Raw genomic sequence first — 26,886 nt, 5'->3', positions numbered from 1 at the left:
GGTCACAGTTGAGTTTATTCTCTGGGTTTCCCGACCTTTTTTAAACCGAAGATCTCACCGTACATCACCCAACAAGAACAAAAATGACACAAAAGTCTGAATACTGATTTAATGATGACCTCATCTCAGTTTAGTCATAATTGTACTTACTCAGTTTCCTGTTGAATGGATCACAAAGATGATAACATCACAGGAAGCCACTTTCTCTTGTACGAATGGCAACAAGGGCTACATCGCACCTTCTGATGTCTAATGGAAGAGCATTCAGTTGTCCTGCCAATCACTGGCATAAATAGATGAACAGGACATATTTGTGATTAATAACAATTTTAAGACTAAGAAATTGGAATTGGATACTCTCCTGCAGCAGCCTTGACGATCTCCCAAAGCACTCCATAAGATTGTTAGTTAGTGTCTCAGGACACCAGTTTTGAAAAGTAACTTTTATGTTATAATAGAAGTTAATTGTAACCAAGGGGGCCTGCGTGTAATAAGTATGTTTTGGAATGTGAGAAGAAGAAATTCATACAAGCACAGGAAGAACATGCAAACTACACAGGAAGGAAGGAAGGCCTGAGCTGTGTTTCAAACTCCAGACGTCAGAACTGTGAGGTAGATGTGTTAACCACTAGCTCATTTCAATTATTTGTGACCTTTTAGATCATTTAGATGTTTCATCTAATTAAGATAATGTAATTTAATACTGCTTGAATGATTCATTACGAATTTATGAAAAGGGTAAATGTTAAGCGTGTCTTTCTCCCTTCATTCATCATCTCCTCTGAAGTGATAAATAATCTCCTCTTCTAAATTCAAAGCCACTAACCCACGATAAAGCTCTTTAGTGTTTGCTTACGCAGAGAATTGAGGTATTATCCATTACGAGAGGCAGTCCGTCCGTACACATGGCTGTGATGAAGTACTATTGTATGACTTTGTTTTGTTGTGTTGAAAATGAAGCCGTTTTCTTTCTGTCTTTGGGATACGACCAATGGAGGAATGGATGCGGGACTCTTGTTTTTCCAAATCCGGTAATTGCACGTGTCCTTTAGAATGTTCTGCGTTAGCGCAGTTAACTTCTCTTGGCTCGTCTAAATCCTGCAAATGCAGTGTTCGCATGACTTGCACTTCGCATGAAGTGTTGTTAGCACTGGCGGTACTCTCAATTGAATTGGGTTTCAAATTCAATCCCAATCAAAAGAGAACAGAATAAATCTGTGTTTATCCAATTTGGAACAGTGAGAATGAATTAGATGGAATTACCGGTAGATGGAAAAAAAACATGTTGAAAAGATGCTTCACCACTTGATCAGTCCAGTGCACAAAACATGTCAGAGACATGAAAATGGTCAAGATTAGTCGAGAAATCACAACATTTTCAGCTAGCATCCAACAGAGGGAGTTGTTGGATAAAATAACAGCAAACCGACACGTGAGTAAACATCAGATTTTATTTATTATTCATGTCCCTATCACACAAGTGACGAGCCAGGGTGTGTATATATATATATATATTGTCCAGCATTAAATTCATTGAAATTTCACATTAATTTCAGAATTGCGCTCCATTCAAGCTGATTTGAAAGTACCATTATCGTTTTTGGTCGGACTCTTTCAAGTTTGTGGCTTTGAACTGTGAAAACAAAGACGTTCGGTACTTGACGTCATTGGACCAACATTAGGAACATTAATAAGTTGCTTGAGAGGAACAAAATGTAGTGATGCCTTGACTTGAATTTATTATTTGACCATACGTGTAACTAAAAAAATAAAATAAAACCCCAAAACATATCCGAAGATATTTTTCATTCTATAGAAATAAACCGGCGTTAACCCGTTCAAGCCTCACATTGTGCTTGTTCCGGTGTTGCGCGTCATGGCGACCAGGGGGCAGTGTAATACAGATGCACACGAAGAAGAGCTTCACAACTCGGCCCATACAATTCTTCTTGGTTTCACATGGAATAAAGAATAAAGTTGAGTTCATTAGTTGACACATACTGGCAGAAATGTAAGATTTGTCTTTTTTTGTTGTTGAAAACAGAGGAGTGATGATGCAGAGCATTTATGTTTTGTACGATTAAAATTTAACAAGGCATTTCAGAGTAGCACAATCAAAACGTAGCAATAAACAAAATAATCAGACGGTCCAGGTTCAGTCATCAGCCATATTTTGCCATGTTTCTGACACAAATGCTGTTCGCTCGTCCATTTCTGGAGTTTAACACTGTGTGTTAGCATTAAGCTAACGTACTGAACTAAAGTAATGTTATGCGATTGTTTTAAACACACATCTTTATAGTTCTCCTCGTTTTGTGTTTAGTTGGTCAGTAAACGTTAAGTAGAAAAGCGATAAATCTTCACAGTCTGACAAACTGCTGCTTACAGAATTGTCTTGAGCTCTCTGACAGCATTAGAGACTGAGTGTTATTATTTCCAGACCTTTTGATGAAGCTGGGAAAAAACAATTGAGCCCACTGTGTCCTGGCTGGTCTTCCTGTTAAGTGTGTTGTCCTCAAACTTTGCGTGCTGGCACAACCTTTGCCTCTAGGTCTGCTAACTTTAGCTTCACAGCTTGCATGGTCGCACTAAGCCTTTTTGGGGGGTTTGTGGTGTGCCAAAGTAGATTTACCTTCAATAACCATTTAATAAAGCTCTATCCATTAGACTCGGAGTCTGCCGGCTGCATTAATCCTGATTACGGGATGCGCGGTAGAGGAAAAGGGTCTATGTGTCAAGTACGCCATCGAGTGATTTATATCCTCGGTTGGCATGTGTGTCTTGTCAGTCGGCGCTGAGCGGAGTGGAGTGAAGGGAGAAGAAGCGCTCATTGATGTTCACCTTTTGCCAAGTGTAACTACAGTTTGTGCCGCCTTGCTTCCGCAGTGTCTCTCTGGTGCTGATGTTGGCTTTGACCTCCTACGGCTGCTTCCAACATCTTCAGTATGGACTCCAAAGGCCCCAGTGGCACCTTCAAGAGGTCCTCCCTCAAACGTAGCACGTCGGGCTCGCAGAAGGTAGGGAGCTTTCAATGGGTGCCTTTTAAATTGGACCTGGCAGCATTTTATTGGTATTTCAGCATGTGGTTAAACATGGTTTTATTGACCTTTGACACATCCTGCTTGACATGCAAGAAATGTTCTTGTTACATAACAGTAAAAGTCCAAGGATCGTCTCAGCCAATCCCATTGCAGGACTGCTGATCATATGCAACATGTACTGTATTTGGCGTTCACATTTTGTGTGCCGCAACCCTCTGCAAACATACTGTTAAGTGAAGCTGAGTGAGCTTCAAGTAAGAGCTGCTCGCTGCATTAATCCTTCATAATGGCCCAGTATGGCAAGCACGGCAGATTAAAGTCCTGTGATATGTTTTTATAAAGTCTGCTCTGTTAACACCCCTGTTAATACGTTCTTGAAAGCAACCAACGCGGTTTTGGAAGTTTGTATATGCAATTGCGCGTCTGCTCCCAGTTCAGACTGGGGTGGGTTTTTAGTTTCAACGAATTGTTTATTTTATGGGACGGGGGGAAAAAAATACATGTTGTGTTATCAATGTTAACAATTCGATATTCCACTTTTAAGACGCAGAGGAGGCGCTGCAATAGTTTGCTTTTAAAATATATTTAAACTAGAAATGAATATTTTAATTCTTACCATGAATTCATTGTTGGATTTTTTTTTGTTAAATATTTGTTTATTGTGTAGATGTTACAATTGTGTATGTGCCTTCAAAATTAAGTTGTCATGGTATATAAACTGCTCGTTTTCGTCTTTCCGTACATTGAAGGAATAAAAGTCATAAATGATGTTTTCCCCATTTTGGTGGTCCAATGAGCTCTAAGTTCCTTGAAATGACTTTAATTTCCCATTTCAAGTTTTACAGTCAGGAGGCAATGATTTTAAAGGCTCCACAATTGCCCATTGTATTGATGAGCTCACATGACCGCGTTCGTCAGCAGGGAGCTGATGCCTTTAGGCCCAGAGGTCAGCATGACGACTACGAAATGTTGTTGATTTTTAATTTAAAAAGTGTAATGTTTGGCAGGGAGTGGGGCGTGGTTGGGCAAAAAGGATTTATTTGCGAAGGCCTCAACCTTTTACAAATTTCGCATCATTGTAGGAATATTTAAAAGTTCACCGAAATAAAATAACACTTCACGTTGGAATTTGGAGACATAAATGCCAATTATCAGTCCGAAAATCAGGATTACATTTTCATCTGATGAATATTTTCATTCAGAAAGTCAGATAATCTTGATTAGTTTTAGCTTAACTGTGCTGTCAAATGCTTCTACTTCTTGATAAAAAAAAGGGGGGCCACTTTTACATGAACTGTTTCTAAATAGTTTAGAAATAACATTTAAACCTACTACATTGCGGGCCACATCGTAGTTGCTCCACTGGGCCTGTTATAATGTAATCTATAATTTTGCGGGATGTAACGGTAGGTTCAAAATGACATACAATTGGGTTTAAGTTCTCGGTTCGGTTCACACTAGACACGGTAAGGGAACAAGATACAAAAGAGAAGTAGCTTTCGGGAACGGTGCACATTGGATGGCATTTCAATTTAAACCAAAAAGTTGCCGTAGTCTTCTTGTGGGGAAATGGATGGTGGAGACAAACGCAGTGTGATGGAATAGAGAAAATTAGGAGGCCGGGGGAGAGGCTTTTTGAATGCCACTGTGTGTGTGTGTGTGTGTGTGTGTGTGTGTGTGTGTGTGTTCCACTCATATTCACATTGGCGTGATGTCATTTCAAATGAATTAACAAATTTGGTACCCTGCGCCACGATGTCCGTTCGCTAGTAGATGAGCTGCACTGTCTTTGTTTACAGACTAGGCACATTGCTACAGCGCGAGGAAGGAAGTTCCACTTCTCATACTTTACCAAATACGCTCTGATCTCAAATCATAACCCAATCTTAATCTATAATTGTCCATAATTATTGATGATGATGATAAGCGGGTTAGAAAACTGATTAAAGGTTGAATCACGAGTTCTGAATCGAAAAAAAGTGAAAGTTGTGACCCTGCATGTGGTGCAAGAAGCCACCACCAATTAAAACTGGCAAACGTGTCCCGATTGTAATATGTAATATCATTCACAAACAATTCTATTTATATATTGCAAATAGGATTAGTCGTACAACCATTAAAGCAGGAGGTCACTTTACAGTTCCTTTACTGAAAATTGGAACCCAATAGATGAGTTTTAGTTTTTGCCGATGCTTAAAAAAAACGAAACACGGCCTTGTCTTGAGCGCAACATTCCTTGGGGGCTAAGATTGAGTAGCCACTTTAAAACGTGTCTTATGACTGCGTCCACTGGCGAGCCTAATCAGTGACATGTTGCTCTCATGTGATGGCTAACTGGATTTTCAAACCAAGGATGACAATTGAGTGCTTTTATACGAAGCGAGAAGGCAAATTTGTCTACCACGACATCGAGCCCACATCTCATGGGGCAAATGTCTCCCTCCCCTCCCTCAAGTCAAGCGCCAGCCTGTGAAAGGCAGCTTTTTATTCGGCCCTCGTGGGATCCAACGTGGCTCTGAAATCTTCCTTAAAGAGTAAAGGATTCCACATGGGTTTGCTTCTCTTCACGCCGCATCAAACCCCAGCCTCGCCGCCATTGAGCGGCAAAGCTGAGCAATTAGTGGCTTTTATCTTCAACCCTGGTGACATCACATTCCACACAGGACCCCCAAATCCTTTATGACCAATTTCAACTTGCGCTTATTCTCCTTTTACGACAGTCCGAAGACACATATGGACCTGTCACTTTTCCACAAGTATTTTTTACTGAGCAGAAAAAGGAAGCTCCTGAACATTTTTTTATTAAACGTTAAGAACTTGTGATTTGTTTTTTCTGTGATTATATTATATGGAATTGTCACCGCATTGGAACAAATTGGCTGTGATCTCATTTCTCGCTAAGATGCGAGTCAGGAGACCTGGCACATGTGACTGCTGCTCCCAAAGGCGAGTATAGTGGAATATTGCATGTCGGACATGAGAGTGTAATACTTGAAAAGATATATGGAATAGATCGTATATTAACTCATTCAGTACCAGCCAATTCTAGACCAAGTCTGAAAAGATGTTTAAAAACGTCTTTGGGAGTGAATGAGTTAAGACAGGATCAGAATCATTTCGCTATACTGTATACCCTGTGTGCCATTTTTGTAAATTGGTGTGCTGTGAGATTTTGCTCACGTAAAAGTACTGTAAAATCTAATGAAAAACACACATCCGTGTATAATAAGCACCCCCGGCCAAATCACCTTGTTTTAAGGAAGACAAAGCAGCTTTATTTATATAAGATATTTGAAACACAAGGCAACTCATTGTGCTTCACACAAGCATAGACGACACCTACAAGCATTTACAAACAACAGTTAATGACATTTAGAAGCAAAGCAGAGACAATAAAACAAGCTGAACAAAATTAGCAAAAGACTATAGTAATTGTAGCTAGCTATACATTTTAATTTCTTTGCTTTCAAATCACTAAATATTGTACTTTTAACGACAGTATGTGAAGCCTTTTCACTTACGTTGTGTATGAAATAGTAATTACATTTTTAACAACCACACTAGGTACCTCCTAGTTTCATGTTTAAAAATGGCGGCACAGTGGTCGACTGGTTAGCACGTCAGCCTCACTGTGTCGAGGTGCAGGGTTCGATTCCGACAAAAAGTAAATAGGAATCTGTTTTTCATACCTTGTTCATACTCGCCGCCACCTTCAGGAGTGGATGTGCAATTACACTCTATTGTATTAAGGCCAAAAAGGAAAAAAAAAACCCTGCATTCCCAGGGGGGCTCTGGCTTCCCAGAAGGACCTGTCCCGGTAGAAGATACACATTCAACAAAAATAAATAATACCGGTACTCCAAATTTTTACACGGTAATATACTTTGGGTGTAACGCGAATTTCCCAAAATGTCAATCCGCCCACAATGACCCATTATCTTGTTCTATTTCTCAACTGCCGCCTGTTTGGAATGAATGTTGTTTATTGTGCTGAGGCTTGCCATAATTCTCGTTAATTTTCCCCGTGTGACACGATGTGATCCGCCAGTATATCCAAATCTTCAAGGTTTTTCGTTAAGCGCTCAGAGGCAGCTGCTTGGGATTTTCATTGCTGTGCCTAATGAGTTTAAGTACACCGAAACAACTGCGTTATCTTAGCCAAAGCTCTCTGAAAATGTGTTTTGTTTTCCTCTGCTATAATTCAACAGCGTCCCAGAGAGCACCACCAAAAAGTGTCTAGTTAGGGACTTTTGAATTTGTCATTTTGGACCTCGCAACTGCTCTTCCCAAAAAATAAATAAATAAATAAATCCACACAGACTCCCAAGTGGTCAACCATAAAAGGACTGCTGGTGAAGCCATTTCAAGGTTTCGGGTTTTGGAATATCTACCACTGTGCTTGTTAACTTCCAGCTCAGCTCATGCCTTCATTTGTTTGTTTAAGCAAGTCCTCCATACCTCAAAATAGCCTTAATTGCCAGCCGTTAGGTGCCACACGCGCTTCCTTTTCACACACTTTTACGCCATCATTTGTCAACATTCTGTCGACATGTAAACATCAAGCCCTAAAACTGCCAAATATGACTGACATTAGGGTATTGTGGCGACTCTTTCGCGTTATCTTTTCCACCATCAGAACGCGATGGAAATGGAGATTAACTGCAATTAGTATTGACTGACCTTGCCCCCAGCTGGAGAGCAGTCATGTCTTAACAAGGCGCCCTTCCAAAAGAATGCTTGCATCCAATTCTCTCAATTATGCAAATTTGGATTGAAATCAAAGTAGCTGGAAATGATGGTGGGGGGGGGGGGGTTAGGTGCTTGTTTTCAAATGAAAAAGTCTGCGAGCATTAGCTCGTCATGCCGCACAAACAAGCGTCTTCTTCCACGCTGCTGCGAGGGCAACACTAAGAAAAAGACTTTGAGCAAATTGGGAGATTAGGGGCCGCTTATCAAAGTGGATTTATTGTGCCTTGTTCAAGCGGCGGGTGAAAATACCCTGTGGGCATGGGGAAAGGGGGTCATGGGACTCCCAAAAGGATTACCTTGAACTGGAGTCATGAGACTGGGCCGAACAAAGAGCCCGCTCACATGCTCATCATATTAGCTGGCCCTCATAAAGTGAACAAGTGTCATGTCCTGTGGGATTCAGTGAGGCTGCGGCGGCGGCAGCAACAGCAGCAGCGGCAACAACGCTACAGCGCCAGCTCACTTTTACGCTTCTCGCGGGCAGTTCCTCGCTCTCGGATCCAAAGTTTTTATGTACCGTAAGTGGAACGATTGCAATGCTTTATTTGTGGGTGATGGACAGGTTTGATTACAGGATCATCCACGCTAATATACTGCTTCAATTTATTGCAATTATTTGTTTTTAAAGTTTTTTTATCCGTTTAAAATGTCCTCTTGTAATTGTTGTCAGCTGCAATATATTCACTGTTTTGATTTTTTTTAAACTGTCATACAGAAAATAATTAATATTATGTAACTAACCAACCATTGAGATCCTGTACATAGCTACACTCTTGTAATCTATTATCATGATCATTCATATTCTAAGATTCAAGAGGAATAAAGGAGTGGCTGTTTAATCTATATCACTATAAATACCGAAATGCATTTATTGTTATTATTATTATAACGGTCAACTTTCAGTTGCCTGGGGCAGATTGCGGGATCAAAACAGAGAACAGTAGCCGCACTATTATCATTCCAAATCACAAGGCGTCCATAAGAATCCATTAGTTGGGTCTTTTCGTCACACTCACATGATGCTCAAAAGTTGAAATGGAAAAAAACAAAAATCGAGCGGGACAATTGTTGACGCGAGAGAAGCAGTAAAAACAAAGTTCCTATTTTTCCACAGTTTTCACTGACGCTGCCAAGACTTTCCAGAAAAGCGGAGCTCCCATCGCTCCACTTTTAATTAGTCATTCACGCTCGACAATGGAAGAGAAAATTTTGCGCTCAACTCAGGTTATTTTCTGCTCCGAGCTGGAAACGCATCAGAGGCGCAGCAGTTTTTTTTTTTTGGTCACAGTGTGCAGGGGCCGCCTGCTTTTGTGTGATGAATCTCGGTGGCTGCTTCTGCTGTGACAAAAGAGCGACGCCAGCCAACGCTTTTGTCTTCTTTTTTTTTTTCTTCTCAGGCGCAGCGACTTTGGATCGAGAGGACATTTCTGAAAAGGGAATGCATTCACATCTTTCCCACCAAGGACATCATCAGGTAATTCTTAATACCGGTCTTGTAATTATGGATGGTCAATTTGTAACAGGAATCAAATTTGGAAAGAATTAGGCTATACTGTTCCCGTGAAGCACAGATTCTTCCATAGAAAACCTTTATTTTTTTGTTTGTTTTTACATTATTTCGTGACTTTATGAACAGTTAGCCCTATTTTAATATCTTTTCTGAAATCATATTGAGTTTTTAAGACTTTCGGGGACAGCGGTGACTACAGTCTTATCAATCTTATCGTGTTATCAGGTTGCGTCTAAACGTAACGAGTGGACGTTTTCCATAAAACCAAGGCCTTTGTTTGCTCTCTGACCGATGTCGAGTCTTGCCACGGGTTTCGTTTAGATGTTCATGCGGTCAGCTGACAACGCAGCACGTGGCCATCCCGCCCGGCGCCAACTCTCTGGAGGAAGCCCACCAGCTCGTGCAGATCGACACCCCGAAAGACAAATGGAGCGTGATCAAGCACACCAGGACCTTCCCGACGGACTCGTTCGGCATCATCGAGTTCCAGGGCGGAGGGTTCATCAACAAGGCCATGGTGAGACAAAGCGGCTTTTCAATGGCTCTAAATTAAATCTCATGGCATTTCCCGTCCTCTCCACGCTATTAGTACATCCGAGTCTCCTATGACACCAAACCGGAGAACCTGCTGCATCTGATGGTGAAGGAGTGGCAGTTGGAGCTGCCCACGCTCCTCATCTCGGTGCACGGAGGCCTCCAGAACTTTGACCTGCAGCCCAAACTCAAGCAGGTTTTCGGCAAAGGCCTGATTAAAGCGGCCGTCACCACGGGCGCTTGGATCTTCACGGGCGGAGTCAACACAGGTAAGGACGCCGCTGACTGCGACGGCTCGGGATAATTCCGTTTAATGTTCACTTAACAAATGACTCGAAGTGACATTAGAAGATTAGCCCTGCACTCAACTGTTATTATATAATGCTTCTGCCATTTCCTGGCTGGGAGGGGGCGAGGAGACTGACCCATTGTGACAGGTTTAAACACTACAATTAAAAGCTTTTTTGAGGGCAGGATTCCTCGTGAGTGGCAAGCTGCAGGATGTTTCCATCCATTTCGATAACACCTTCACTGAGGTGCACTCAGACAAATGATCGCACTTTTGCCAAATAGGTTCAACAATTCTCATTTATTTACGGCAATCTATCCATGCCGGCAATGTATAGTGACAGGCACACTGGCATTTCCCCAAAGTTCCTTGAACCAATAATGGTTGGGCAAGACCGACTTGATCAGCTTTGGAGTCACACCGGCTCCCATTTGGAGTTCACGGTTCTTGTTTGTGCGCACTTTTTCCACTTTATTGGAAGCAGCAACGCGTGTTTCTTAGGTGTGATCCGTCATGTGGGAGATGCCTTGAAGGACCATTCCTCAAAGTCACGAGGGAAAGTGTGCGCAATAGGAATTGCCCCCTGGGGGATTCTGGAGAACAAAGAGGATCTTATTGGGAAAGACGTAAGCATCCGAAAGGTGAAATCCGGGAAACAAAGGAGACCCTTCCGTGATGAGATCTTCTCCTTTCAGGTGACCAGACCCTACCAGACGATGGCCAACCCGCTGAGCAAGCTGGCCGTACTCAATAACAGCCACTCGCACTTCATCCTGACCGACAACGGCACCTGCGGCAAGTACGGCTCTGAGGTCAAACTGCGTCGCCTGCTCGAGAAGCATATTTCGCTGCAGAAGATCAACACCCGTAAGTGATGTCAGACACACGGAGGGTGTGGGGGTGGCGGGGACTACCAAGGGGGCTTCATCTTTCACGATGCCTAGGATTCACGGACGCAGAGCGTCTTCTGTGACCCATGGGCTTCCCTTTGTCATCCTATGCCTGGAGCTCGGATAAGGCAGGGACAGCAAAGGGATGCTCAGCTGTCACCACAGACTTCGCTCGCTCTCTCCTTTGCCATTTCGCGTGTCCTCACATCAAGATCCCACTCACTCTGTTGTCCTTAATGTTCATGTTTAAATAACGCGGTGACTGTTTTTGGGGTGCTTTACAGGTCTGGGCCAGGGTGTCCCACTCGTGTGTCTGATAGTGGAAGGAGGTCCCAACGTTATCTCCATCGCCCTGGAGAGTCTGCGAGACGAGCCTCCGATTCCGGTGGTGGTGTGCGACGGCAGCGGCCGCGCCTCTGACATTATTTCTTTCGCACACAAGTTCTCAGAGGATGGAGGGTGAGTATTTACATCAAGGGGTGTCACGGTGAAGTTAGGATTGCCCGCAATTGTAAAAGGCTGAACTCAGTCCATCCGTGTTGGATAAATGTACAGAATGCCCAACAATTGTATATTGTTTTTAGATATTGCTTGTGGCAGGCGGAATCCTCGTACGTCGAAAATCATCGCTTCTCCAGCATTGCCGTATTTGTTCAAGCATCCAACATTCTGTCATCAAAAGGGAGTGACACTTTAGCTTGTTCAAAAATTTGACGATTAACCTCGACAATAGATTTGTCTAAAAATATTCACCCAATTGTGACATTGGACGTTTTGGTCCGACAACCAGCAATATCGGATTTGTCTTGGATTTGGGGGTGCCCGGCGGCCCTGTATCTTCCTAGAATAGATCCGCTCATGTAGTGAGAACCAGCAGAATCCCTTCTCCGCTTTCACAATCAAATTCAAGAGCAATCTGTACTAGGATGACTTCAAAAGGAGCAGAAACCGGAGGAAACAATCGCACTTCCTGCTCTTTGCTGAATTATCTTTATTCATCTGGGTGTTATAAAAATACCTTTTGTTACTAAAATAGTTGTAAATATTTGTAATATTTTTGTAAATGTTTGAAAACTACGGTAATAATAATAATAATAATAATAATACATCACATTTGTAAGCGCCTTTCACAACACTCAAGGACACTGTATAGCCAAGACCAATAGCAAAACACAGATAAAATAATAAATAAAGATTTAAGGCGGGTAGGCAAGTCTGAATAGGTGGGTTTTGAGCTGGGTTTTGAATAAGGAAAGAGAGTCAATATTACGAATGTTATATATAAAGCGGTATATAAAGCCAGTGTCTTAGTAGTAAGTGGTCAAATAGAAATCGTAAATAATTGTACTAGTTGTGCTACCGCCAACCACAAGGCCTGTGTCAATTGTATGCAAAGCGCAACATCACGAGTTTGTCATACGGGAAGCGCCGATGTAACAATTTTGGAAAGACATCAATGGAAACTTGTGTCATGCTTTCACGTGCCACAAATGACATGGAGCGCTTGAATCTGGCCTGCGGGCCTTGAGATCACGCATACGCCTCCAAGTGGCATCTCCTCCTCCTCCTCCTCCTCCTCCTCCAGGCTCGTCAACGACGACGTGCGAGACCAACTCCTGGTGACCATTCAGAAGACGTTCAACTACAGCAAGAGCCAGTCGCAGCAGATCCTTCTCATGGTGATGGAGTGCATGAAGAAGAGGGAACTGGTGAGTAAGGGAATTAAAAAAAGGAAAAACGGCTACCAGGATGTCGTTTGTACAACATTTGAAATTGATGTGGGCCTCAATAAACATGTATGTCAAGCTTTTGGTCTCCATGCTCATTCATCCGCTCATGTGCGTTTTTTTGCAATTAACATATTGAATCGATATAATCCCCACCACCTGCTTGTCATTTCTCCTCCTTTGCCGTTCTCATTCCCAGCGTGTGGAATAATCCACATCGTCCTCATACCTCGCGCCAAAGGTTGCAAAGTGGCGACCCCTTTGTGACAGCGCACTGTCAAGTTGTGCGCAAAGTGCAAAGAGAAAGCACTTTAATCCTAAAAGTGTTGGTCCAAAGTGTCCGCTTGTGGAATCAATGAAGAGGCATCAAGTGACGGTGATTAGTTTAATCTGCGCCCTCCAATACATCTGGATGGGAAAGATCCGAGCGCACGAGTACTTTGCTTGCGCTGGCTCTTGCCTCATCTGGGCACAGATGGAAGATCCATCTCCATAATCCTCAATCGGGTTCCTCTCAGCCCAGAGTGCTATCACACTGTCACTCGAGAGCCTCCATCCTCTGACACATGTAATAGACTACCAAGTGCCCTCGCACATCCACATAAGCAAATTAATCTGACTTTTTTTAATCCCTAAATCAACTTCACCACACACAGTGTGTGCTTGTTTTTTTTTGGGGGGGGGGGGGGGGGTTATTATACATTGTCATGTGAGCCGGACAGTGTGACAATCTCTTCATCCTAATTGCATCCCTAGTGAACAGGTGGCAAAAAAAAACTTTCAGTGATGGGACACTCTGTAATACAGTATTCCCCAAATTTGCATTAAAAGAAATTGCAACAATAGCCACCTCTTTACAGATCTCAACAATTTTGTCATCCTAATGCCATCATTCCCAAATTCACATTTTGACATGTGTGGCCAGTGAGTGGTCATACATGATCACGACACATTCCTGTTTAGGGTTGCAACATCCACCAAAAATTATGTAGACAATTTTGTTCTGATACCCTCTTAATTCAGAGGTCGCTCAGTAGAGCTTCAGAACGGTGAAAAATATTTGATGTTGTGTTCATGTTGGAGTTTGTCCATCTGTAAATTTTTAGCAGACTACTTCCTGTTTCATTGAAGATGTTGAACAGATTGAGGTTGTCTTCATGATTCTGGGCGGTGAAGTGTGTTAAAACTGTACTGGAATTGCCGATTGAAAAATTATGTAAACGTTCCACCGCTTTGCAACCCCAATTCCATTCTTTCAAGTCATTCCGTCCCACATCTCACTCAGCGGCCATCTTTTTTTTTTCTTCTTTTCAAATTGTCTTTGCTTCCTCCTCACAAATAGATCACAGTTTTTCGAATGGGTTCTGAGGGTCAGCAAGATATAGAAATGGCCATTCTTACAGCCTTGTTAAAAGGTACTATCATGACCCAAATCTCAATGCAGAGAGTCTTGGCGGCAGCGCGCCACACGTTGACTTACCCTTTTCTCGCGTCTGTACCCTTTTTGTTTGTGTCTCATCAGGCACGAACGCTTCAGCAGCTGACCAGCTCAGTTTGGCTCTGGCCTGGAACCGAGTGGACATTGCTCGCAATCACATCTTTGTCTACGGACATAATTTACCTGTAAGTGGTGTGCAGCTCTCAATAAGTGTCAAATCATATCACACTAAAGCATTGGATTGTTGAGCGATGACAAATGTGGGACACACAGAGAAGAGAGAAATCTATCAATATGCGTATGTTTTTTTTTACATCACACACTCGTATATATAATATATAAATCTACACTACAAATATTTGTATACATGCATACAGAAAGTGTATATATATGTATATATATATATATGTATGTGTGTGTATGTTAATGTAAATATATATAAAATATATATATATATATATATATATATATATATATATATAACTGACCTGAAGGACAGCACAGAGGCACTCATCCTGGCTGCTCAGGAGCAGGCCCTGAGCACCAGAGCCATTGAGGCCCAGATATACCACACCAGACAAGACCCAAGGTGTAGGTTGTGCAAAGAGGCACCTGAGACGATCCAACACATAACTGCAGGGTGTAAGATGCTGGCAGGGAATGCCTACATGGAACGCCATAACCAGGTGGCTGGCATAGTCTACCGAAACATCTGTGCGGAGTATGGACTGGAAACCCCAAGGTCAAAATGGGAAACACCTCCGAAGGTGGTGGAGAATGACAAAGCGAAGATCCTGTGGGACTTCCAGATCCAGACTGACAAGATGGTAATGGCGAACCAACCACATATCGTGATCATAGATAAAGGGCAGAGGAAAGCCGTTGTAGTGGATGTGGCGGTCCCAAGTGATGGAAACATCAGAAAGAAGGAACACGAGAAACTCGAGAAATACCAAGGGCTCAGAGGAGCTGGAAAGAGCCTGGAAGGTAAAGGTGACAGTCGTGCCTGTGGTGGTCAGAGCACTCGGGGCAGTGACTCCCAAACTAGATGAGTGGTTGCAACAGATCCCGGGAACAACGTCGGACGTCTCAGTCCAGAAATGTGCAGTGCTGGGAACAGCAAGGATACTGCGCAGAACCCTCAAGCTTCCTGGCCTCTGGTAGAGGACCCGAGCTAAATGAGGGACGGACACCACCCGAGGGGTGAGATGAGGCTTTTTATTTTATTTTTTTATAAAACACACACTATTTAGCAGCCATATTGTTACAGTCCCAAACTGTGTCAATAAAAACTGTATTTCTATTTTTAATTTTGTATTTTATTGTTTATATTTTATGTGTGTGTTTGTTTGGTTTTTTTTTTTTTTTTTTTTTGCTGTTACGATAAATTCAGACTTTTAACACATGGTGCCTCTAAAACCGTATGAGGAAGAGCATTCGTGGGCATTGACAAATGTCAATCGACATTGGGGAGATCCAAAATATTAGAAACAATGATCAGTATAATGCTGTGCCGTCTTCATAGCAACTGTTGCCAACTAGCTTGTTCCCGCCTCTTTGTCTTTCTTGTCTGGTTAGCCTGCCGGGGCCATCGCGAGCACGACCACCGCTTTGGCCCTGAGCCAGGAGAAGCAGAAGAGTCCAGTCAGTGCCCCCCGCAACAAAAACAGGGGCAAGAAAGGAAAGGGCAAAGGAAAAGCCAAACCCGAACCTCCAGAGGAAACCGATCCACGGAAGTTGGAGCTCATTCGTTGGGTAAAACTGGACTTCTTTTAAAAAATCGTCACCTCGGATTGTTACATTTGTAAAAATGAACAACACTATCTTATTTTTTATTTTAAATGTCAGGTAAATTCCCTGGAACAGGCTATGATGGACGCTCTGGTGTTGGACCGAGTGGACTTTGTCAAGCTGCTTCTGGAGAACGGGGTCAATATTCACCACTTCCTCACTATTCCAAGACTGGAGGAGTTGTACAACACGGTGGGTATATATTAAAGGAAAACTTATATTTGTTGTTTTTTTTCTTTTTAATTCATTCACTGGTAACAGCATTACAAGACCTGATACATGATTGTAATTATGGTCATCGTTTGCATGAGATAGAATGAGAAGGTGGTGTAGCCTAATAAATAAACCTGTGGCTAAATTTGACATTTTTTTCTCTCTTTTTAGAAACTGGGCCCTGCTAATACTCTCCATGCTGTAGTTAGGGATGTCAAAAAGGTAAATAACCACTTTGCTGAATGTTTTTATCCTATAAAGTTATTTCTGGGCGGCACGGTGGACGAATGGTTGCCATGTCCGCCTCACAGTGCAGAGGCGTAGGGTTTGATTCCGGCTCTGCCCTACCTGTGTGTGTGTGTGGGTGTGTTTAAACGTTGTGTTATTTTCTCTGCTCTTGTTGAATTTCTCTGCAGGGAAACCTTCCCCCAGATTACCAGATCACCTTGATTGACATCGGCTTGGTGCTGGAGTACCTCATGGGTGGAGCTTACAGGAGTAATTACACCAGGAAGGCTTTCCGCAACCTCTACAATACTCTGTATGGACTTAAACGGGTGCGCATGGGCATAATAAATAAGAAAAAAAAGCGTATTTGATGTTTTGAATCATTTGTCTGCTTCATACTAATGGCCATGTGTTGACCTGTATTCTCAGCCCAAAGCTCTCAAGCTTCTCGGAATGGAGGTGAGGCCTCTTGTCTGCAGCAAAACAACACGGATGATGTAAGAAAAAAAAAACAACTTCATTTTGCTGTTTGGTAGGATGACGAACCTCGACCAAAAGGCAAGAAAAAGGCGAAAAAGAAAAAGGAGGAAGAGGTGGACATTGATGTGGATGACCCGGAGGTGTCTCGTTTCAAGTATCCCTTCCACGAGTTGATGCTGTGGGCGGTGCTGATGAAGCGGCAGAAGATGTCGCTCTTCCTTTGGCAGCGTGGAGAGGAGGCCATGGCCAAGGCACTGGTGGCCTGTAAACTATTCAAGGCCATGGCCCACGAGTGCTCCGAGAGCGAGCTTGTGGACGACATCTCCCAAGACCTGGAGAACAACTCAAAGTTAGTGTCTGCATTTGTTTTTAATCTCATATTTCTTCAAATTGGATTTGTGGTGAAACGCAGTGAACCGCAACCTCTTGGTTCGCGATTCATGAATTTTGTTGTTTTGTTTTGGTTTAAAAAAGAAAAATATGTGGAACCTTCAACCTCTCCTCGGCTATTCGCTGATGAACTCTTTTAATAGCTCGGGATGGTGGTGCAAAAGGCTCAATTGAAAGGAAGGTTGTAGACCAAGTGCATGATTGAAGCTGTTTTTTTTTTTAATTTGCTACCACCAGTAGAAGTTTAAACATAAAACATTGAATGATACATATTTTAAATTATAGCGCAGCATTTACAAAAGTCTGCTAGCTTAATGCTAACACAACACGCAAAATGCCAGAGACAGGCTAATGAAGCTAGCATGACCGTTCCGGTAGTTGTAAGCAATGTTTGATTCACACTTCAGGCAACAAATATTTGAACACAAATGGTACAGCTACACACAATACAACAAATACCCACAGGCATAAAATGTACGTGACTCTCCCGAACTAAACCGATGTGAAGTCGCACGGCCATGTTTTCAAACGAAATCCAATTCAGCAGCGGCCATGTGAAAATGACCCATTTGAGGATTTGTTATCCAAACACCATAAAAAAAAGTCAAGATCACTCCCCGGTTGAGTGAATTTTTTACCGTCATGCCTCAAAAAATGCTTTTGTTGGGGGGGATTCAATATCACAGAACGCTTGGGGTTTCAAATCTACGTCAGGACACGTATGAACCAACAAGAGGCCGGAACACAATCCTTCGTGGTGAAAACAAAACATCCTTTGCTGGGCTGACACCGAAGGGCCACTCCGATTCGGAAATAAGGGAAAAGAGTGATGAATTTCCCTCAGATGTTGATCATGCCCGTCCTTTCGTGTAGAGAATTTGGCCAGCTGGCCTACGAACTGCTGGACCAGTCGTACAAGCACGACGAGCAGGTGGCCATGAAGCTGTTGACCTACGAGCTGGTGAACTGGAGCAACTCCACCTGCCTGAAGTTGGCCGTGGCCGCCAAGCAGCGAGATTTCATCGCCCACACGTGCAGTCAGATGTTGCTCACAGACATGTGGATGGGCTGCCTGAGGATCGGCAAGAACCCAGGCCTCAAGGTCCTTCCGCGGCAACACCTTGGCACAAAAAGGCATGCGGTTATCGCAAACTCTCATATCACCTGATGTTTATTTCATCAATAGGTTATTTTGGGCATCATCTTTCCTCCACTGATTCTTCTGCTGGATTTCCGTCTCGCGGATGATGCGTCCTACGCTACATCTGGAGCCAAAGACGAGGGAAAAGATAAAGACGACGACACAAAATCCAGCAAGGTCCAAACCATTGCCTTCTCATGCTTTCTGCTGTCTGACACTGTACATAAACTTAAATGGATGTAACAGACAATCACATTATTTTACATTGTGTCTTACATTGGCTTTTACCCATTGATTATCCATTCAAATAACACTTAATTATTAAGTCACCGGGTATAGGCAAACACACTTTGTCTGTTTTAATTAACCTTTTCACAGATTGTGTATTTTGTTCTCGTTCGTTGTATTATTTTCTTTTTCTTGTATCAATTTGTTCAGTTCCCCTTTGGCATATTATTTCACCATGACTTCGATTTCTTCTGTCGGAAGAGATTTAACTATCATTTGAAAAAAAAAAGGGCGGGGAGCATCATTTCACATTTAGTGGGAGCTTCGATTGTATCGTATTTTCCACATTATCTAATATATAGGACGCAACCCATTATAAGGTGCATAGAATAGAAGCCACAATAGTGGCTGTGGTTGCGTTATGCATCCACTAGATGGAGCTATGCTAAAGGGAATACAATGCAATACAGCTTTATTGACATAGAGCTTTCACAACCACTGCAGCTGTAACAAGCATTTAAAATACTACGCCCAAGAAATCGGAATACTGTTCCACATATAAGGCGCATCGAAATATAAGGCACACACTGTTGGCTTTTGAGAAAATTGAATGCTTTTCGGTGCGTCTTATAATGCGGAAAATACGGTACTTTAATGGGCAGAAATAGCAGTGAAATTGTAACACCCCCCCCGCACCCCCCCATTCTCTCATTAAGTAAAATGTCAATTTTTTTTGTGTGTACTAGGACCCCAATGATGCCACTTCCCGGAAAGGGGATGAAGAGGAAGGCAGCGCCAATGTCCGCAAAATCCCCATTGGCAAAAGATTATTTGAGTTTTATGATGCACCCTTTACTAAATTCTGGTTCAACACAGTAAGTTTTAATCCGAAACATTTGTAAATGTCATTTTGGGGATACAGAAAGGACTTGTGTCCTCTTGATGCTTTCATTCGAAACAATGCTGGAAAAAAGTACGCCTTACGGCAGTGGTGGGCGTACTTTTGTACTGAAAAGGCCATGCTTGGTTTTTAAACTGGTGGGAAGGGCCAGGGAATTTGTCGATGAGGTAAATAATAAAAATAAGAGTTTGGTGAAATGTTCCTGTGTGCACAGATATGTTATTTGGGCTACCTGATGTTATACAATTACATCATCCTGGTGAAGATGGAACGATGGCCATCCCTACAAGAATGGACCGTCATTGCTTACATCCTTACCCTCGGCAGTGAAAAAGTCAGACAGGTAAAGTCGATTGAGTCCAAATGACTCCGGTGGGATCTTCCACAATGTCTTAATTAAAATATTTGAGCCACGGATCACAACAGAATAAGTGGACACCATTTTTTTATTGATGGTTTGGGGTAGAGGGTTTTAATTTTCCAGGAGTGTGTTTTAATTTTTTATGGACTGGAAGCAAGAAAGTGGGGAATTTATAACTTGGTTATTTAGCATTGATTATTTCTGGATATTGTTCTTTAAAAAAAAAAAAAAAAAAACAAACTCATATATTCCTCAAATTTGGCAATTCTGACAAATATACGCAGTTTTTACTTGGATGGAATTGGCTATTCGTATTGGATCAAATCATTTTTGATAGTACAGTATCTAAGTTGCCCCCCCCCCCCCGCCCCCCAAAAAAAATCTTACTGGAATTTGAGAGAGACAAAAATAGGCTGTGTACAACGGTGGTCTTATGAGTCCAAACTTGCATCCAATCGATCCAATATTTCATGGATGCATGATAAATACAATTCATTGATTGGGACATGCAGATGCCCACTTTGGGGAATGTTTTTGAATCGTGAATGTGGAATGCCTGCCTCCTACAGGTCAAAAGTGGAACTTAACCTTGACAAGTCTAGTCGACGTCATGTGAAAGATGTGCATTGTCTCTCTTCATTTCTGCCCTTAACTTCAAAATTACGAAACTGAGGCGGCTCATTGATATCATTCTGTCTAAAGATCTTAATGTCAGAGCCTGGCAAGCTGAAACAGAAGATCAGCGTGTGGCTGGAGGAGTACTGGAACATCACGGACTTGGTGGCCATCTCCACCTTCCTCCTGGGACTCATGTTGAGGCTGCAGCAAGAGCCTTACATGGGCTACGGGAGAGTCATATACTGCATAGACATCATCTTCTGGTACATCCGCGTCCTGGACATCTTTGGCGTCAACAAATACCTGGGGCCCTACGTGATGATGATCGGAAAGATGGTATGGACTCAAGAACGCCATGAAGGCGCAGCCGCCACGAGTGAGCGCCGTGCATTTTGTGTTTCCTTCAGATGATCGATATGATGTACTTTGTGGTCATCATGCTGGTGGTGCTCATGAGCTTTGGGGTGGCCCGCCAAGCCATTCTGCACCCCGACGAGGAGCCGACGTGGCGCCTGGCTCGGAACATTTTCTATATGCCCTACTGGATGATCTATGGAGAGGTTTTTGCCGACTCGATAGACCGTAAGACTAGAATTCATAGTAAGATTCTGTTACACGATATTCTGATTTGTTGTGATGCATCGACATTTAAGAAGTGGAAACTGATGTGATAGGTGTCATTTCACAAACGTGATCATCTGCCTCGTGTTTTTTATCGTTGTTGTTGTTGATGCCTCTTCTGTCAGGGTGAATACAGTCATTTATGAAATGACATTTAATCCGTTTTTTTTTTAATCATAATAATGGTGTATTGCGAAATTTGACACCTATGCACTTTTACTTGGACAACAGCTTGATCATGACAGAAGGTTGATGTGCAAATTACTATTGATTGATTTTATTTACCACCATGTGTATTTCTCACCACTTTTCTCTTCAGTCTATGCAATGGAAATCAACCGTGAGTCGTCCCCCCGGACAAATTCCAATCAATCCCATTCAGAGCGCTTAGGCTAGTCACAACTCAACAGCCGTTTTATCCCCCGCAGCTCCGTGTGGCGAACATTTGTACGACGAAGACGGGAAGAAGTTGCCTCCGTGCATCCCTGGCGCCTGGCTCACGCCTGCCATTATGGCCTGCTACCTTCTTGTGGCCAATATTCTCCTGGTCAACCTGCTCATTGCCGTCTTCAAGTAAATACAGACTTCTTACCAAGCTCTCAAAACACTCACTCAAAATGATTGACTTACGCTAATATACATGTATGCACATGTACGTATTGTATTTTAGTCTATTGATTACTATGATTATGGAACGAGCTGTTGTCTACTCATGGGTGTGCATTGCACAGCAACACCTTCTTCGAGGTGAAGTCCATTTCCAACCAGGTGTGGAAGTTTCAGCGCTATCAGCTGATCATGACCTTCCACGACCGGCCCATCCTGCCCCCGCCGCTTATCATCTTCAGCCACCTCTACATCCTCTTCAGCCGGCTCTTTCGCCGCTGCGCCAGGAAGAAGCAAGACGGAGAACTTGACGAAAAGGACCGCGGCCTGAGTCAGTACACTGTCTTGTCCAGGCAAACCAATACAACAAGTATTATATTTTTAAAAAATGATGAGATTTATTTGAGAAAAAAACATCAACATGCCCTCGGGCTCTCATTTCCAACGTCACAGTGAGACTATTGGCGGAACATCAAACATGTTACTGCAAAGAACGTTTTCGGGGGATGTGACAGGCAGTTGAATCTGACCTTATCAACTGGCTGATTGAACTCCTGTTGTGATTTGGGTTTTCTTGTTTTTTTCAAAGAGCTGAGACTGAATCCGGAGGAACTGAAGAACCTGTATGAGTTTGAAGAACAGTGTGTTGAGGAATACTTTCGGGAAAAGGAAGACGAGCAGCAGTCTTCGAGCGACGAGCGCATTAAGGTTACTTCAGAAAGGTGAGCCCTGATTCGGCGAGTACAGTGCTACCTTGCCTTACATGTGTTTACACTTGGGAGTTTTTTCTTTAATGACGAATGGTCGCTCGGTCAAGTTTTCTTTAGTTTGCAAAATAATGATATTTATTTTGATAAATATCATTATTTTGCAAACTGTGATATTTTTGTGATATTTTTCTTTATGAAAGACACAACTTAAAAATGCTGCAATTTTGGGGGGGTCTGGAATGCATTAATGCTGTTTCATTTCAATGGCTGTTCTTTTTTTATAGGTTAGGCCGACACAAAAAGGCAAATCAATGATGAAATGATATAGAAGACAGTTTTTAATGTAATTCAATTGCCGGTACTTTTTTTCAACTATAGCTTTCATCTTCCCAAATACTGACTTGCAGTCTTGGAAGGCTTCACTGTGACAACTTCACAAAATTCGACCAAACAAGTGTGATGTAAATCATAAATCAGTCAAATCAATTCCAACGATGCAAACAAAACTGTGGCTTTACCTCTTCGACTTTTCATGTTTCATGAAGTCATATGCAAACATGGATGCCACCTTTTTTTCAAGCACTGAACTCATCTCGAACCACATAAATAAAACTGGAAAATAATCAAACCTAGCGACCGACAAAATTAACCTTTTTTTTTCCTCCCCAAATCAGAGCTTTTCTGCATTTAACTATGATGTGATGTTTAATTTGATGAATTCTGTTCAGCCCAAAAGTTGCTCATGTCACTCACCACCCCTCTGGTTCTCTTCAAAGAGTTGAGAACATGTCCATGCGTTTGGAGGAGGTCAACGAGAGGGAGAACACCATGAAGGCCTCCCTGCAAACGGTGGACCTCCGCCTTGCCCAACTGGAGGAGATCCACGGTCGGATGGCGCTCGCCTTGGAAAAGCTGGCGGGGGTGGACAGACTGGAGCTGACCAGGACTCACTCCCGCAATTCGTCGGTGTGCGATCCCTCATCTTTGGTTCGCCAGGGAAGCATCAACAGCGCTGACGGTTACAGCCTCTACCGCTTCCATATGGACATGGAGGAGTTTGCCACCAAGCAGAAGGACGTGGAGGAAGTGGCCAAAAGTAGCCTGGAAAGACAGAAGAGTCAAGCTTCCAGCACGTGCGCCCTGAACGTCAAGGAGGGCGCTCAGACCTTAGAAGTCGGCAGCCTGAGCAGAGCTCGGCCCGGCTCTTGCGTGGACATCCTCATATCGCCGTGTGAACCCAAGCAAGCGTCTGCGGGATCGAGCAGCGACACTTTAGCTAGCAAGGAGATACTCGGAAGCTCGCACCTGCTGGACCGAATCGCGGACAAGAACAGACTCAAACCATCCTCCCCGCCCAAACGGACCAAATCACTGAGACACTATCCGGCCGAAGAGCCGGCCGCCTCTCCTTTGACCAAGAGGAGGAGCATGAGCACCATCACCATCAGCCCTCCCGATGAACCCGAGGAACCTGCCCAAAAAGCCCAACTGCCTCCCGCGGCTTTGTCCTCCCCAAAAAGGACAAAATCGTTGCGCTGCGTCCCTGCCGAGAGCCCAAGCCAAACGTCCCCCGTTACAAAGCGGAGGGCGATGAGCAGCATTATTTACAGTCCGGCCGAGGTGGTCGATGACGAGCTTCACGCGCAAGACTACACGTCCTTCGTGGAGCAGGCCGCCAAAACTCCCAATCAGTGGCCTGCCGATCTGGAGTACACTCTGCACCCTAGCTCGGACGGCCGCATGCCGAGAGTGTCAACAGTCAGAAGGACCATCCAGCAGTTTCAGAGCACTGCTGCCGCAGCGGAGGTAAAAGAGAACGATGGGATCGATCCAGCTGGGACTGGAAGTGAAGGAACTCCACCAGAGCTCACGGAAGAGCAGATAAAGACAAGGGTGAAGAGAAACGTGTCGGACGGCGCTCAGTATTTGACCGTTGCAGAGGATAATTTCCTGCCCTCGCACAGGTCTTGGAGTTGGAACGCCAAAGATCGCAAAGCGAGAGGCGCAGCGATGAGCCAGAGAGCATCCAGCAGCGAGAGGGACCTCGTGAACGCATGCGAAGGAGCGCCACACAAGATGGAGGATGACATACAAGAAAAGAAATGACATCTAAAAGTGTATGGTGGGAAACAACCTTCATGCTGGATTTGCATTCAGTCAAAGCACACGAGGACAATTGTCCCACTTGACTAATTCGATGATGCGAAGGACTCAAAGCAGCAATGCAATTACTCAAAAAAAAGTTAGAAATATGAGGTGGGGAAATGCTGAGAGAACTTTTTAGCGTAACATGGAAGGTCGTCTTTGTTTTATTGAGGTCGGGGTGAATAGTTACAAAATATACTCTTACTAAAACCAATTTCAAGGACTAGAGGGGAAATAAAAGAAAAAGTTATAAGATTTATAAGAATTCACATATGACAAAACGTTTTTTTAAAAAACAAACAAGACTAAATCTAAAAAAATCAAGTTACAAAATGTCATAACAAAATTAAAATCGTAAAACGTAATGTAAAAGCGATGTAAACGTAAAATAAATGAAACAGAAGTAACGTCGAGAAGAACGAGGAATGTTCATGTTACGAGGAAATACCGGTAAGTCATTTTTTAAAGGTCATGTTACAAAAAAAGACTAAAGTTGAAATATTAGAGGTGAGGGAAATGTGGTCATGGTAAGAGAATAAATATTTTGACGTGACATAAAGAGTCATATTTTTGAGGTGATGTGAAAAAAGTGGTCATATTCTGAACATTTTTAGTTGTACTGTTACGAAACAAAAGTTAAGAGACCAAACGAGGAGAGACGCCATGTTCTTGAAAGTCACAGTGATGTCATACCTCTTCTACTTCGAATGTGTAATGGCGCATGACTGCCACCAACTGGTATATGGTCCTAATTGCAGTCATTCTTCAGAGGAATGGAATGACGGTCTCATATTAAATCATATTACAAGAAAAAGTCATCATGTTGCAAAAATAAATATTAAAAGGTCCGTGTATTACATTTTAACGTGAGGAGAAAAGAAATCAATGTTCCAAAAAGTTTATTTATTACAAGAAAAAAATCTTTTATGAAAATGAGTGGCGGTATTATGAAATATTGCAAGATGTAATTTTAGCAAAATAAAGATGTTATGTCACAAGAATAAAGAAGAAAGTCACAATTTTTAAGAATTTGATATTTTAAAAGAAGCCACCCAGTCAGCAAAGGCATCTAGCCCAGATTCGGCATGAAGCTGGCACAGCTGGCCTTGAGTCTGCACTGGCATAATGCATGTGGGCCGAACATGGCCCAGGAGTGGCAAAGGACGCACTGGATTGACTCCCGCAAACCAGATGAGGGCCAGTTGTGGAGTGAAGTATTTGGGCCAGAAATCAATTTACAACTATGGCCCGTATTTGGCCAGCCAGTATTGAGCCACTCTTAAATGCAGTTTCAGATTTATTTTTTCAACACACAGCCTTGTTTTACAATTGCACACCAATGCGAATTCCATTCATCTCTCACGCACACACATACGCGTGCGAGGTTAAATCAGGCCCACAGGATAATTTAAAAATGAAAAACATGCATAAAAGACACAGAATGAATATTCTTAATAAGGTGCAATTCATTGAGCTAAGGCACAGTTTTGACCAGAGAAGAAGACAACAGCAGCCTCAGTCCGTCACTGAGACAGACCCATGTCAGCAGACACTATCAATAGCACTCTCACATTTACACATTTAATAGCACTCTCCTTAATTTGTAAGGTGTAGGCAGTGATTACATTTAGATTTTATATGCACGTGTAAATGGTTTAAAACTTAATTTCTTTATAAATCTTCTTTAATCATAAAGTGCATTACTATATTTTTCAATACCAATTACTTGTTAAAGTTTGTACAATCAATGGGATCAGTTGCAATGCATGTATGTGAATGACAAAAGTAAATTGTACATTTGTTGAAAGAAATGCACATTGCTTCATCAAATGTTTTGTAAAAGATACGTTCATTAAATTTCAACATTTTCCAAATGTTCTTGTGCTTCTTTATACCAAAACAAAGGAAAGACATATTGTTTTGGTTGTTTATAGCAAAGTATGGTATCATTTTAATGGTCCGGCCCACTTGAAATCTACCCAGGCCGTATGTGGCCCACCATGTGAAATGAGTTTGACACCAGTGATGTATAGAAAGGCGTTTTTAGCCGGAACCCCCCCCCCCCCCCCCACCATGTATAATAAGGCGTTTTAGCCGAAAAAAACGACCAGGTATAGGAAGGCGTTTTTAGCCAAAAAAAGACCATATATATATATTAAGGCGTTTTTAGACAAAAAAAAAACGACCATGTATAGTAGGGCGTTTTTCGATAAAAAAAACACCATGTATAAGTAAGGCATTTTTAGCCAAAAAAACAGACCATGTATAGTAAGGC

The 26,886-nt window shown here is 42.7% G+C and overlaps 1 protein-coding gene across 10 annotated transcripts in view; it reads left to right on the top strand.

The window, feature by feature from the left end:
* LOC127597902 (transient receptor potential cation channel subfamily M member 1-like) overlaps positions 1-24,897 on the top strand; it is a 35,051-nt gene extending 10,154 nt beyond the window's left edge. For 3 of the 10 annotated variants that reach the window (XM_052061269.1, XM_052061267.1, XM_052061268.1), the window contains 27 exons: positions 2,887-3,017; positions 9,188-9,264; positions 9,622-9,817; positions 9,890-10,103; positions 10,625-10,749; positions 10,819-10,990; positions 11,298-11,472; positions 12,599-12,722; positions 14,083-14,155; positions 14,263-14,363; positions 15,757-15,933; positions 16,027-16,161; positions 16,354-16,404; positions 16,599-16,739; positions 16,840-16,869; positions 16,947-17,239; positions 18,154-18,382; positions 18,467-18,598; positions 19,396-19,524; positions 19,765-19,893; positions 20,614-20,865; positions 20,937-21,111; positions 21,470-21,490; positions 21,579-21,723; positions 21,882-22,087; positions 22,346-22,478; positions 23,243-24,897. In XM_052061269.1, coding sequence (XP_051917229.1) covers positions 2,946-3,017; positions 9,188-9,264; positions 9,622-9,817; positions 9,890-10,103; positions 10,625-10,749; positions 10,819-10,990; positions 11,298-11,472; positions 12,599-12,722; positions 14,083-14,155; positions 14,263-14,363; positions 15,757-15,933; positions 16,027-16,161; positions 16,354-16,404; positions 16,599-16,739; positions 16,840-16,869; positions 16,947-17,239; positions 18,154-18,382; positions 18,467-18,598; positions 19,396-19,524; positions 19,765-19,893; positions 20,614-20,865; positions 20,937-21,111; positions 21,470-21,490; positions 21,579-21,723; positions 21,882-22,087; positions 22,346-22,478; positions 23,243-24,572 — 5,037 coding nt within the window. In that variant the 5' untranslated portion in view covers positions 2,887-2,945 and the 3' untranslated portion in view covers positions 24,573-24,897. Of the gene's footprint in view, positions 1-871; positions 1,032-1,138; positions 1,433-1,869; positions 2,012-2,886; positions 3,018-7,874; positions 8,304-9,187; positions 9,265-9,621; positions 9,818-9,889; positions 10,104-10,624; positions 10,750-10,818; positions 10,991-11,297; positions 11,473-12,598; positions 13,397-14,082; positions 14,156-14,262; positions 14,364-15,756; positions 15,934-16,026; positions 16,162-16,353; positions 16,405-16,598; positions 16,740-16,839; positions 16,870-16,946; positions 17,240-18,153; positions 18,383-18,466; positions 18,599-19,395; positions 19,525-19,764; positions 19,894-20,613; positions 20,866-20,936; positions 21,112-21,469; positions 21,491-21,578; positions 21,724-21,881; positions 22,088-22,345; positions 22,479-23,242 lie in introns of those variants that run through there. The other 7 variants (XM_052061270.1, XM_052061272.1, XM_052061271.1 and 4 more) reach the window with 7 other exon arrangements.
* The last annotated feature ends 1,989 nt before the right edge of the window (positions 24,898-26,886 follow it).

This window comes from Hippocampus zosterae, chromosome 3 (assembly GCF_025434085.1).
Source record: "Hippocampus zosterae strain Florida chromosome 3, ASM2543408v3, whole genome shotgun sequence".
Classification (NCBI taxonomy): domain Eukaryota; kingdom Metazoa; phylum Chordata; class Actinopteri; order Syngnathiformes; family Syngnathidae; genus Hippocampus; species Hippocampus zosterae.
The sequence above is the reverse complement of the archived record's forward strand: the minus strand, read 5'-3'. Positions and strand labels throughout refer to the sequence as shown.